The following is a 14,402-nucleotide window of genomic DNA, read 5'->3' as shown; positions in this document are numbered from 1 at the left end:
AAAACTTTGAATATTGATGTAGTATACCTGAAACTAATGTAATATCGTAAATCAGCTATACCTCAATAAAAGAAATTTTAAGGGATGAGTAAATCATGCTGTGTTAATATTACATGTAATAGAGAACAGACTTGTGGTTGCCATGGGGGAGGGAGGGATTGGAAGTTTAGGGTCAGCAGATGCAGACTATTATATAGAGAATGGATAAACAACAAGGTCCTACTGTATAGCACCGGGAACTATATTCAGTATCCTGTGATAAACCATAGTGGAAAAGAATATTAAAAAGAATGTAGGGCTTCCCTGGTGGCACAGTGGTTGAGACTCCGCCTGCCGATGCAGGGGACCATGGGTTCGTGCCCTGGTCCGGGAAGATCCCACATGCCGCGGAGCGGCTGGGCCTGTGAGCCATGGCCGCTGAGCTTGCGCGTCCGGAGCCTGTGCTCCGCAGCGGGAGAGGCCACAACAGTGAGAGGCCCGCATACCTCAAAAAGAAAAAAAAAAAGAATGTATACATAGGTATAACTGAATCACTTTGCTGTACAGCAGAAACTGACACAACATTGTAAATCAATCAATCAGTATATTACATGTAAATTAGATGATTTTAAAGTGGTAATTAATCTTATGCCACAGTTTCCTATTTTCCTGAGATCATTGTTTATTTTTCTTATTCTCCCTACTTTTATCAAAGAAATACTCAGCAGATCATTATACACCTTTCCCTTCTGACCTGGCTTTCCTCTCAGAGCAAGTAGCTGCTGCCTGTGGATTTCAGGGTTTCCGAGCCGAAGCAGGTATCCTGAATTACTACCGATTAGACTCCACACTAGGAATCCACGTAGACAAATCTGAACTAGATCACTCCAAACCCCTGCTTTCGTTCAGGTAAGCTGGGTCTAGGGATTTTGAATTACTTATTATCAGTTCATTCCTTTTTCCAAAGCAATTTTAAGCTTAAATAAATAAATAAAACATTAGATTTTTTAAATGGTTGGACTCTATAATCTTTCACTTCTGGGCATCTTAGCCATGTATCATAAGTAAAATTAGCCAAGTCCTTTTAGAGTAATGACCAAATTACAATGAATATTTCTGTTCAAGATGCATGGAGTCTATCTTTTATAATGAGAGGTATTGTCAGTGTCTGTGGAATAGATAAGTGGTAGAGGCCATAAGGCAAAGTGAGCAACCATTTTGGAATAGAGGAGAGAAAGCATAGAAGCCCGAAAAGTTTACTCTCCTTGTCTCCCTAAATGTAAGTTTATATTTTTGCAAAGTACTGCACCTGTATCTCATGAGGAAAGTGCATGAATTTTATTAATTGCCTTATCTTTAAAGTGAACAGGAATGATAAATATATAGTAAAGGACCCAAATAAATTTTAATTTGCTTATGTAATTGCTTCAGATTTTATTTTGCAGCAGTTCTGTGGGCTATAATAAGTTTAAGTAGCAGATCACGGGCTGGTCGCTCATAGACACAAGCCGGAAAAGAAGGATCTTAGCATGGTTTAAAAAGGAGGATTGGGACTTCCCTGGTGGTCCAGTGGTTAGGACTTAATGCTTTCACTGCTGTGGACCCAGGTTCAATCCCTGGTCAGGGAACTAAGATCCCACAAGCTGCACAGTGCAACCAAAAAAAAAAAAAAAAAAAGCAGTGGGCGGTAACTTTCCCAATCATGGATAGTAACAGAAACTTACTATGTGTATTGTTTTACTTTTTTTTTTTTATAGCTTCGGACAGTCTGCCATCTTTCTCCTGGGTGGCCTCAAAAGAGATGAAGCGCCCACCCCCATGTTTATGCACAGTGGTGACATCATGGTAATGTCAGGTTTCAGCCGCCTGTTGAACCATGCAGTCCCGAGGGTCCTTCCCAGTCCGGAAGGGGAAAGCTTGCCTTGCTGCCTAGAGACGCCTCTCCCAGCTGACCTCCCCAGAGACTCAGTGGTGGAGCCCTGTTCTGTGGAGGACTGGCAGGTGTGCGCCAGCTACTTGAAAACTGCTCGTGTTAACATGACTGTCCGGCAGGTGCTGGCCATAGGTCAGGACTTCCCTTTGGAACTCATGGAGGAGAATAAAAGAGACGTCACCACAGAGGGTTCCTGCCATCTGGATGATGAGAATAGCCAAGTAAAACGAGCTAGGTTAAACCCTGACTGCTGAGACTTGGAGAGCCCCATTCTTTTACTCAGGCAGGTCTTACAGTAAATGACCATGCTGTTTTGTATTGCCGCAGACTTGAGCACAAAGACAGACCAAAAGCAGAGACAGGGAAAAACTCGTCATTGATCACACTGTTGCCTTGGAACCCATCCTGAAGAGAAAACTGATTAACCACTTTGGTCAGAGAAGTGCTTGACATGATCCAGTCCCAGTTAGGTTTTGGCACTAACGTATGTGCGAAGTCCAAGGAGGTAAGAGCTCCCAACACAGCCTCTCAGCCTCGCCGTTATCTCTGAGCGAGGTAGACGTGAGTTTCCATGTCTGTGGAATCTTTAAATACCTCAGGTTTTATTGATGGGAAACATAATTCACCTTCCACCACCCCATCTAATGATTTGTGGTTCTATGAACCAACCATTAGTCTTACCTTCTTAATTCTTCCAATCAACACCAAATTCTTTGATGTTCTCTAGCCTTCACAGAAAAATCCTATACACTTAAGACAGTGGAACTGGAAATCACATCTCCTAGAAAAGACAATCACAGCTATCTCTCTTGCCTAAAAGGTAAATATATATATAAACCCAAGGAAAGGGGCCTCCCTGGTGGCGCAGTGGTTGAGAGTCCGCCTGCAGATGCAGGGGATACGGGTTCGTGCCCCGGTCTGGGAGGATCCCATATGCCGCGGAGCGGCTGGGCCCGTGAGCCATGGCCGCTGGGCCTGCGCGTCCGGAGCCTGTGCTCCGCAACGGGAGAGGCCACAACAGTGAGAGGCCCGCATACCGGAAAAAAAAAAAAAAAAAAAAAAAACAAGGAAAGAGGGACAGTTTCTCCAGATGTCTTTCAGGTCTGAACTCTTCCCGTTGGCTTTTAAATGCAGTTTTAATTGTTGGACTAAAAAAGTCCTGAGGGTATTCTGTAACTGTTTTCCCCATGAATAAACTTACTCAGTTTTAAATTAAAGATCTGTATCTATGTTTGAGGGTAAGTGTATCTGGGATTCATTTTTTTCCTATTTTCACTTGCTGTATTGTTCATGCTATTGAAGCCTTCTAGCTGTTTCTGCCCTAAGTATTCTTTGTGGCTGTCTCACAGGAGAGAATATTCCTTGATACTCTAGTCACTGCTGTTTTTTGTATTGTAGACAGTATGGAAAATGCACGAAGCACTGAGTTTAATCTGTGTACCCCCACCAGCTCACCTCGGTATACCCTGAGCCTTTAAGTTACCTTATGTCTCGGTGGGCCTCAGTTTCCTCACTCATAAAATGAAAATATTTATTACCATCTTCCTAGATGGATATTGCTATTTCAAACAATAATGGAAATTTAGTGCTCCTTTCTAGAAACATAATATTGCCAATATTTTATTACTATCTAGACTCTTAGAAACATCCCGGCTTATTTGTTTGTGTGGACGACTGACCAGAAGCTGCTTTGATACCTGCTGCTTGCAACATGACTTGCCAAATTTGCATTTCTCCTCTGTCCTGCCTTTGTTTCTTCTGAGTGTTGAATATTGAGTTTATATTGTAATCCTTGGGGTTTTTTTGTTTGAAGGAATAAAAATTAACAGGTTCATCCTTTATGTGTACATACATAGGTTCTAAAATTCATTTGTGATAGGATAATTTTATATAATTAAAATTACCACTGGAAAAAACCCATAAATTTTTCATAATGTACATTATATGAACACTGTGTACATAATATGTGACCCACTGAACACCAACACATGTCATTTAGTAAATCCAGCAGTCAGCTTATCTTTCAGCATTAGAAGATTGCTCTTTAATCAGTTGATTATCAGGTGAAGGTATTGCCTTGTGTTCAGGGTCAATATTTTACAAAAAATACATGTTCAAACTGTAAATTCACACTCCATCAAGCAAGATATGTATGCTGTGAGAAGCATGTGGAAACTGAGGCCAGCCAAGAGGATGGAAGACTCCTCTCTCCTAGCCCACGCTTCCTCTAGGCATGTGCTGCTGGACTCATTTGGGGGGTGGAGAAGCCTGAGCAGAATTGTTCGCACACTTCATTTCTCTCTCGTTTTTATGTATATTTCTGTGAGGCACATATAGTTGAAGATGTATACAATGCAACTATACTTTGACAGCAGAAATTATACAGCTCAAGGAAAAAGGAAAAATTGGTGATTTTTCTACATTTAAATGAGGATGATCCCCCCCCACCACCAAGTTTGTTTTAGTTGTCTACCAGATGTTTTCTAAGTCAGGTGTCAGCAAACTATGAGCTACCCTCTGTTTTTGTACTGCCCGTGGACTAACTATCATTTGTACATTCTTAAATGGTGGGGGGGAAAAACTCAGAAGAATAATATTAGTGACACATGAAAATTATATGAAATTCAAATTTCTGTGTCCATAAATAGTTTTATTGGAACACAGCCACACTGATTCATTTCTGGATTATCTGTGGTTGCTTTCATGCTAAAATGACAGAGTTGAATAATTGCAACAAAGTCTAAAAGATACGATCCAGGCTCTACAGCAAACGTTTGCCAACACCTAGAAAGGAAACCAGACCCCTAGAAAGGAACCTGAAACCAAGAGAAGACATCAAGGGGAAGATACTTTGTTTTCTTTATTATTTTATATCAAACATGCCAGGGTAGATACTCTGCTCTAGGATGTATGTGGTATCAAGAGTGGAGTCACAAGTGTTAGGTCTGGGGAGACGGGCACTCATGCTCTGCAAGTGGCAGCGTAACTTGCTATAACCTCTAAGGCTCAGTTTGGCATCATGTAACCTATAATTCTGTTGTACATCCCAGTTGGGCCAGGGCAGTCCTGAATGATGTTCCCTTTTCCTCTCAGAAGGGTTCTGGTTTGATGATAAATTATATGGTCATCCTAATTATGTTCTAAAATGTGTACCATTTGACCCAATAAATTTCACTTCTGGTTGAGTCTAAGGAAGTAATTAGAGCTGTCTGCAAGATTTTTGTATAAGAATGTAATAGTCAGTTTGAAATAAGCTCAATATCCAGCAACAAGGAGTTGGTTGATTAAATTCATGTATGTGTTCAATAAATGGTTATTGAGCACTGTTCTTTGATTTGCACAAAGTACCTGCTTTTGTGGCGCTTATATCCTAGTGGAAATGACATAACCATACAGAGGAAAACTATAGCCATTAAAATTCATGTTTTGGAAGGACAAGTAAAGATATGAGGAAATACTTGTGTTTAATGAGAAAATCCAGTTATGAAACCATGCGTAGTAACCTAATTCTGTATAGATTGTTTAAATATATTTTTTAAACTGGAAGGATAGATATACCAAAGTGTGAATGATAGTGGGATTATAGTTGATGTTTCTTCTATTTGTGCTTTTCTGTATTTCTATTTTTTTACATTGAAATTTTTTTGCCTTTTTAAAAATTTTTATTTATTTATTTATTTATTTATTTATTTATTTATTTATTTATGGCTGCGTTGGCTTCGTTGCTGCTTGCAGGCTTTCTCTGGTTGTGGCGAGTGGGGGCTACTCTTTGTTGTGATGCGCAGGCTTCTCGTTGCGGTGGCTTCTCTTGTTGCGGAGCACGGGCACTAGGCGCGCGGGCTTCAGTAGTTGTGGCACGCGGGGTTCAGTAGCTGTGGCTCCCGGGCTCTAGAGCGCAGGCTCAGTAGTTGTGGCGCATGGGCTTAGTTGCTCCGCAGCATGTGGGATCTTCTTGGACCAGGGCTCGAACCCGTGTCCCCTGCATTGGCAGGCGGATTCTTAACCACTGCACCACCAGGGAAGTCCCTGAGTCATTTTTTAAATAAAGAATACATGCTTGAATTTTTTTTCCAATTAAAAAATAATAGTAATTTTTTAAATTTAAAAAAAACCTTGTAATTCTGCCTCTACGTGAAATATATTAGAATGCAAATCTAGGAACATCAACATTGTCTAACAAGAAGAGCTTGTTGGAGGAAACTATTTTATGTAATAAGATACTATATAACCACTATCAATCACGTTTTAGAGACATATTCAGTAATCAGAAGAAAGCTCAATATGTTAACTGAGAAAAACAGCTTAACAACAGAATGCACAAGCATTTTACCAGTGCTTTTTTGTACGCACAATTTGTATGCACAGAAAAGGCTGGAGGGTTATAATCTTACATCTCCCAAATTTTCTATCGCCAGCACAAATTGCTCTTTTGAAGAAGGCCTTTGTGATGCTTTTTTGGAAGGGGCAAGTAAGGCACACACTGCACTCAGCAGCAGCAGCTTTGTAGAGTGTCCACTCACCTTTTTAACTGCCCTCATCAGCTCCATTCCAGTCTGAGGCCCTTTCATCTGGCTAAGATGGATCTTCTCACTACTGCTTGCTTATTATTTCAGTAGAGACTCTTGCCTGTTTCCAGCACCCTACATCAGATTTTTCCTAAAGCATCCCAGGCCCGCAGTGAGACAGAGATGTGCTGAACAGGACAAACTCAGCAAGACTTGGCTTGCCACGTTCTAATTTTCCCAATTCCTTTTTTACTAAGATAAGCTGGTCTTACCCCTTTTCTGTTTTCCCTTAATCTAAAAGGTTGGTTTATTAGAGTAGGGGAAAAAAATAAAACCCTAATACCCTAGGTAGATTATACTAAGGCAAATTAGAATGGTAATGAGGCAGAAAGGGGCCCGAGGAATGATTATTGATCTCAGTGTGAATGAGGGGCTGGCAGAGCTAGGCAGGAAAGACACCTCACCTGTTTTCTGCTTCCAAGATTACAGGGAAAAAGCAATGCAAATCTAGTTTCCTAGCCTGCATAGTAAAGTTTTATTGACAATCCTTTTGATCAACTATCCTATCCAAATTTGAGCCCTCATGGAAATGAGTTTGTTGGTTCTCAATTAGTTTTATTGGAAAAACAGATTTCTAAGAAGATGGTATAGACGATGGAAAGTGAAATAGAGTGGTCATCAGGAAAGCTAAATTTTAATAAAGCTCCAACACTTAGCTGGGTGACCTTGAATAAGTCACTCCACTGAGCTTCAGTTAACCTTTCTGAGCAACCCAGTTTTCTCACCTTTAAGGAGGTTTGACCAAGTAATCCTGTGTTGCCTACCAGCTCTGCAATGCTGTTCTTCTGAAATGAGAAATTAATCTCAGAGTTTGGCTAAACAGCAAGGCTACCCAGTAAGCAGGATTGTTGGTAAGGAAATCAAGTGTTAACCAAGAGAAAGAGGAGGGTAAGGAGGGGTTAGGGAAATGCAAATTAAAGCAATGAGATGTAAGTAAATGAGATGTTTGTACCCATCTATTTGGAAAATTTAAGGAGATTTTAACCTCTTGACTGTTCTTTTTACTTCCACCCTATTTCTTAATGGTAAATATGGCTCTGCTCTCAAAGTATCCAGAGTCTAATCCCTTCTTTTTGCCTGTAGCGCCCTGACCCAAGGCACTATCATCCGTCAACTGGATTATTATTGCAATAGCCTTCTGACTTCTTCCATGCTTGTCCCCACCTTCTACTCCTATAGTTTATTCATAGTTTATTCTTAACTATGGCCAGAGAGAGGCTGTTAACACCTAAGGCAGCTCATGTCACTCTGGTGCTCAAAACTTTCTAATGTCACTTGTTGCGCTGAGTAAAAGCCAAAGCCCTTTTAGTTGACTACCAGTCCCTCCCCATTCTGGCCCCCCATTTTCTCTTGGTCCTCCTGCCCACTCTGTTCAAGCCACACTGGCCTCCTTGCTGCCCCTCTGAACAGACCAAGCACATACCTGACCTTTGAACTGGACTTGCCTTTGCCTAGAACACTCTTCTCTGAGATTTGTACTCACTTCCTTCAAGGAAGGCTCAGAATCACCGGGGTGAGTCCTGCCTTCAGTATCCTATTCAAAATCTCAACCGCACTGCCATTCCTCCTTTTCTTTACCACACTATTTTCCATAGCATTTATGACATAAAACTTCATTATAGGAAATAAGGAAATAATAATTTCTTTTTAATAGTAATTTCTTTTTTCCTTATTTTTAAGAAATAAGGAAATAATATTGTTTCCCACCACTAGACTCTTAAGTGCCCTGAGGCAGAGGTGTGCCCTAGTTTTCTAGAACAGTGCCTGGCACATCGTAGTTTCTCACTATATATTTGTTGAATGAATGGATGCCCAGTGTTGGTGGGATGTGTGAAAATGAAATTTACATTGATAAAGCTGTTATATTATCAGTGTTTAGCTAAATTTTGACCCAGCAATTCTACTTCTATGTATCTTCCCTATAGAAATGCCTATCAGGGACACAGTGATATGTGTAAAAAGATGTTCATTACAGTGTTCAAAATAGTGGAAAACAAGAAACAACCCAAATGTTAATCAGTAGGGAAAGAGTTATTTGAATTATGGTTCATACACACTATGGAATATTAATACTGTGGAGCCCTTCACAATAATGTACTGACATGAAAAGTGCTCCAAGGGACTTGGCTGGCAGTCCAGTGGTTAAGACTCCACGCTTCCACTGCAGGGGGCTCTGGTCCAGGAACTAAGATCCCGCATGCCGCACAGTGTGGCCAAAAAAAAAAAAGTGCTCCAAGACACATTGGTTAGTGAAAAACATGAAATAGCAAAATTCTATGTACAGTGTATGAATTAAAATGTAAAAACTAAACAAGACTATTATCTGTATATGCACGTACACGTGTGTAAAGATGGGGGAAAAGATACATCCAGACATAACAGTGGGAAGGAGAGGGGTTGGGAGGTGGTAGAAGGGACTTTTTACTCTATATGCTTTTGCGTGGTCTGATTTCTTTATAAGAACATATTTATGTATTACTCATAATTTTTTAAAATTATGCATAGCAAACCCTATAAAGAATTATATGCAGTAATGAAAAATGGAGGAAATAAATCTCCAAACTCTCTGGAAGTTTCCTATTATAAATAAGATCGGGTACTGTGTTAAGTGATGCAGAAAGCAACCAGTTTCAGCTGCTCCCACAAAGGCTTTAGTTCTGGTTTCTGGGTTGGGATTCTCCATGGGCTGACGAGGGAATGTATGATCCTATCCATCCAGGCAAGAGAATCAACCTCCATCACGTCTGTGTCTGTCCTAAGCTCAGGTAGCTTGCCGCGCCTGGAAACCTTGTTCTCCTTCCGCCATGGAAACACCAGCGTGGGCTTTGGTTGCTAGGGCAGTAAACAGCCTTAAGGTTGAACCAGTTGGCGAGGGCCACAGTCCTCCCCTGAAAAAGATTACTGTATTCTAGGGACATGGCTGGCTAGATAGCATTGAAGTCCACAGGGCCCTAAGATTTATTATTTATTATTTATTAGGTGAGGGAAAGAGGGAGGAGAGGTAAAATCTGCTGTTCGGGGCACACTGGTGGGTGTTCGTGCACGTGTACCTTTCCTGGGTTCAGTGTGTGTTCCCTTTTGTTAGATGTTAACTGTCCTGTCTCTAAAGTGAGATTAGGCCTGAAAATGTGCCCAACTGATGGCCGGCTGCTCCCATTTGCCCCCATCAACAGGAATCAAGCACTTCCTGAGAGCCACCATATAGAGGCCCTAAGCGTTTTGCCTTCGTTTTTAAGAGGTGCTCAACACAAAGGCTCCGATCTCAACAGCTGTAAAAGAGTCAACAAACCACCTTGCCTGTGTTCTGGCCATGGAAGAGTCTTCTCCTATCTCTGAAGACAACCATGCCATGTCTGTGTCATTATCCAACTACTCCTGCCTTTGGAGGGGTCACATGGTATAAGAATTGCCTACAGGAGTTGAAGAAACATCAGTGTTGCTGCTGTCTGTCAGGCAGCAGCCCTTGTTATTTATTAATCCAGCAACTTTATTAAGCATCTATGCAGTGTGAGTCACTGTGTTATGTGAATGTGATGGGCATTGTTCCTGCCCTCAGGTCCTACAGTAAGTGGGAAAAATACCTCCGTAAACAGGCAATAAAATATGCTGTGATGGGCTTCCCTGGTGGCACAGTGGTTGAGAGTCCGCCTGCCGACTCGGGACACGGGTTCGTGCCCCGGTCCAGGAAGATCCCACGTGCCGCGGAGCGGCTGGGCCCGTGAGCCATGGCCGCTGAGCCTGCGCATCCGGAGCCTGTGCTCCGCAAGGGGAGAGGCCACAGCGGTGAGAGGCCCGCGCCAAAAAAAAAAAAAAATGCTGTGATGAGCCAAGTGCAAGGTGCAACTTGTTGGGGGGGGGGCATATAACAGAGAGCTGGAAGGGAAGGGCTTCCTACAGGAAGGAAGATAAAAGCTGGCAAAGAATGAGCTGGACGTAGCTTCACTACCCTCCTGTGTGGCTAAAGGCCATTTATTATCTCTATTGTTTCTTTGGTCTTGTGGGAAAAAAAGCATCTGGAAACTTCTGAGGACTTTTTCAAACCTTAATAGTTTATGATTCTGTATGATTCATTTGTTTTGTTCATAGCCCTTAGCAATGTCTGCTGTCATGTCCTTTGTTCACTCTATTATCTGTGTCCTCCAAAGAGCAAGCTCCCTAAGGGCAGGCTCTCTTCTGTTTCGTTCACTGATATTTCCCTAACATCTAGAATACTGCTTGGTACATAGCTGCTCAGTAAAATACTGTTGGACAATTGAAAATTTTCCAGGCAACCTTTTTTGAGGAGTTTACTGCTTATCCTGAGTGGGAATGTGGCTGGAAAGGCACTTCCAACATCATCAACCAAACCCTATCCAAGTGCTCCTCATGCCTTGATCAGGGACCATTCCACTGCAAGACACAAACTTACCAAATTACAAAAAACATCTGAGGGCAGGAAATGCACAGAGCCTCCCTGAGAACCAGAAGCAGGAAAGACCCCTGGACCAGAGTAACTGCCACATTTCCCTCCCTCCACCACCCTCTCTGGTCTTTGCTTCCCTCTACCTGTGTCTGCTTCCTGGGACTGCAGACCCTCTTTGCTGACTTTACTTACACAAAGCTGCCCCCAAGTTGCACCTTAAACCTTCCAGGCTGTTTGCAAGTAGATAATTAACCCCCATCCAGACTGCTGGAGGAGAATCTGCTTGGTATTCTTCATGTTCCCCCTGTCCGGTCAGCTGTGGCCAGGGACACAGGGATACTTTGCTCATCAAAATCAAAGGAAGGATAATGGGTGGAAGGAAAGGAAATGATTAGCGGAAGAAATGATTGGCATCTCTACTGACATTCATTGTACACATTTTCTTCTAGAATGAAGTGCTGGAGAATGTTAACCCCAGATCACGGGACCCAGAGATAGTAGAAGGGGGGCCTATCCGTGGCTGTCCCCAAGCCCCTTCACCAGAGGCTACTCCTAGGTCCTTCCCCAGACAAGATTCATCAGTGCCCCCATGACACCTCCCCTGCTTATCACCTCTTGGGCTTTGTGAAAAGGTTGGAGATGAGGGTGAGGCATCTGCTGCCCCCACACCCCCATTGCTTGGGAGACCAGAGGTGATTGAGGCGCTTTCAGCCAGAAAAATATAATTTAAGGGCTTGGCATCTGGCTGGGAACAGAGAGCTGTGTTGCCATGGCAATGCCTCGCTTCATTTAACAGCAGCATATCCCTGAGTTTGGTCACATCCACACTCAGGCACATGTAGCTCCCTGGCAGCAGCCCCCGCGATGCACACACATACACACACACACACACACACACACACACACACCTCTGGCAGAAATGCCTCTGCAGAAGCAAAGCCCATTCCTGCGCCTGCCTCCCCATCATAGACACCCAAGCTCATACCCTTTCCTGCAACACCTCGGCCAATCATGTGGACTCCAAAAGCACCCCCAGACAGCACAGAGCCCTCCGGGGAATTTAAAGGGCTACATGAGTGCAGACCCCGGTACAGGTCCACATGGAAGCCTGCCAGGGTCCATATGCTTTCCTATGTTCCTAACACAGAGCTGTATCTCCATCTTCCTTTATAAATCTTTGTGCGTCATCTCCAACCCTTTCATGATGCCCAAGAAGATAAGAAAGAGAGAGAGGAACAGTGGTGGCCCGGTGCACAAATGCTTCTTTGTTTTCTAGAGAGGAAAGGGGTTAGGCCAAAACCTTGCAGGTATTTACCCAGAGGCCCCTAAGCACCTACTGAGGTTCTGTTCCTGCCCCTCCCTTAACTCAGGCAGCAGTGGACAGGATGGATCAGGGCAGGGAGACCTGAAAGCACAAGGATGTTCGTAGCAATGATATTTGTGGTGGTGAACAATCAGAAATAACCTAAATGTCCATTAGTAAGGAACAGGTAAATAAACTTAGAGAAAGAGCAAAGAAAATCTAGCTATTTCACTAGATTCCCAATGATAAGAAATAAATGTAATCAGACTTTGAAATAGCTGTATATGTGAAATAGATGTGCATATTATTACTGAGCTATCAACATGGCTGACAGGATTTTCTGTTCTCTTCTGGATCTCTGCCACCGCTTGCTGATCATTAAGTAATTTTCAGAACCACATTTTCACCCATAAAATGTAATGATTCTCCTTGATGAGGTCTTTGTAAAAAAAAAAAAAAAAAAAGAAGATTGATGATTTCACACTTATACAATATTCCTGCAAAGATGGTTTGGTCCATCGGCACTGATGATTTAATAAAACAGTGCCCCCAAGGCTAGGAACAAGAAGGCAAGCTAAAGAGAAAATAGAAAACCTCAGTCTCAAAATGGCAAGTTTGAAGCATCGTGATTCCCTGTATGTCCTGAATGAGGGCCTGTTTTATGCAGAGCACTGTGCAAAGCATCAAGTTCCCAGGACACAACAGGCATAAGAGTAACACTACTAGGGGCTTCCCTGGTGGCGCAGTGGTTGAGAGTCCGCCTGCCGATGCAGGGGACACGGGTTCGTGCCCCGGTCCGGGAAGATCCCACATGCCGCGGAGCGGCTGGGCCTGTGAGCCATGGCTGCTGAGCCTGCGCGTCCGGAGCCCGTGCTCCGCAACGGGAGGGAGAGGCCACAACAGTGAGAGGCCTGCATACCGCAAAAAGAAAAAAAAAAAGAATAACACTATTAGAAAGATGCCAGGGGTGCCAACCCTAGAGGGAAGAAAGAGGTCACAGGTCACGTGCATGGGATAGGACCACAGACAGATAGAAAGGAAGGATATGAGGGAGGGAACTTCTTCCTCACTCCTGACATTTCCTCCCGGTGAAGGAAGCTTAATTAGTGGAACTTCTGGAACTCTCTCTGCCCCACTGCTCCTCCTGCCCTGGTGAGTGAGTGGTGAAGAGTGAGTAGTGACTGCCTGTTAATTTTGGAAAGAATACTTGGGCATCCTTGACTCAGCCCACATCTTGTCTCTCTTGGGTGTGAGCCCACCTGTTGAGTAAACATTCTTCCCACCTTCTTGCTTTTACTCTTACAGGGCAGGACCCCTCTGCGAGGGGAAGGACTGTCTCCACTCAGTGTGGGGATTGGGTGGGTACGTCTGCTTAAATTCTGGGTCTCAGTATTAGCAGACTCGGTTGGCTAAAGACTGGTCTCTTACTACCAATAAAGGTGGTATTTCATCTTGCACGTTTCATTTGTTTTATGTCTTATGCAAAACCCAGGCAGGAAATAAGAATGCTAACTTTGGGGAACCCCTTGAAGCCTGCAGTAGTTATCCGTTGCTGCATAACGAACTACCACCAGACTTAGCAACTTACAATGACCAATGTGTATTAGCTCACACCGTGTCCCAGGGGCACCTTAGCTGAATGGCCACGAGGCTGCAGGTCCGGGCTGCCTTCGTCTGAAGCTTGTTCAGAGCTAGAGCATCAGCTTCCAGCACGGCTGTTGGCAGGAGGCCTCAGCTCCACCCTACGCAGCCTCTCCACGGGACTGCCTGAGGGCCCCCTTGACACAGCTGAGGGCTTCACCAGAGCAGTGATGGAACTGACACAGAGGAGGAGGTCACAGTGCCTTTATAACCTAGTTTCCAAAGTCGAACACCATCACTTTCTCTGTATTCTTCAGAAAAGAGTCCAGCCCAGAAGGGGAATGGAGCTCCATTTCTCCAGAAGAGTGTCAAAGAACTCGAGATCTTTCTTAAAACCACAGAGTCCTCGACAACGGAAAAGTGACTCTGCTCTCTCACACAAGAGGCCAGTCAAGAGCTGGAGAAGGAGAAGCAATTCGTTCAAACAGCTTTCACTGCCCACTAGCTTCTGGGCTTCAAGCTGGATATCACGTGGAAAGACAGAAATAACACAAAATCCTTCACTCAGGATCTGGGTGAAACAGGACACATCCTTTGCTCCCTGCTTTGGCCACAATCCTCTCCTCAAGGCCCAACAGA

The 14,402-nt window shown here is 43.5% G+C and overlaps 1 protein-coding gene across 2 annotated transcripts in view; it reads left to right on the top strand.

Moving 5' to 3' along the window:
• The window catches only part of ALKBH1 (alkB homolog 1, histone H2A dioxygenase), a 32,526-nt gene extending 28,743 nt beyond the window's left edge, over window positions 1–3,783 (top strand). For both annotated transcript variants that reach the window (XM_082617660.1, XM_082617659.1), the window contains exons 5-6: window positions 695–888; window positions 1,737–3,783. In XM_082617660.1, the coding sequence (XP_082473786.1) occupies window positions 695–888; window positions 1,737–2,166 (624 nt within the window). In that variant the 3' untranslated portion in view covers window positions 2,167–3,783. The remainder of the gene's footprint in view (window positions 1–694; window positions 889–1,736) is intronic.
• Window positions 3,784–14,402: the final 10,619 nt, after the last annotated feature.

This window comes from Mesoplodon mirus, assembly GCF_964341445.2.
Source record: "Mesoplodon mirus genome assembly, chromosome: 4".
Lineage (NCBI taxonomy): Eukaryota > Metazoa > Chordata > Mammalia > Artiodactyla > Ziphiidae > Mesoplodon > Mesoplodon mirus.
The sequence above is the reverse complement of the archived record's forward strand: the minus strand, read 5'-3'. Positions and strand labels throughout refer to the sequence as shown.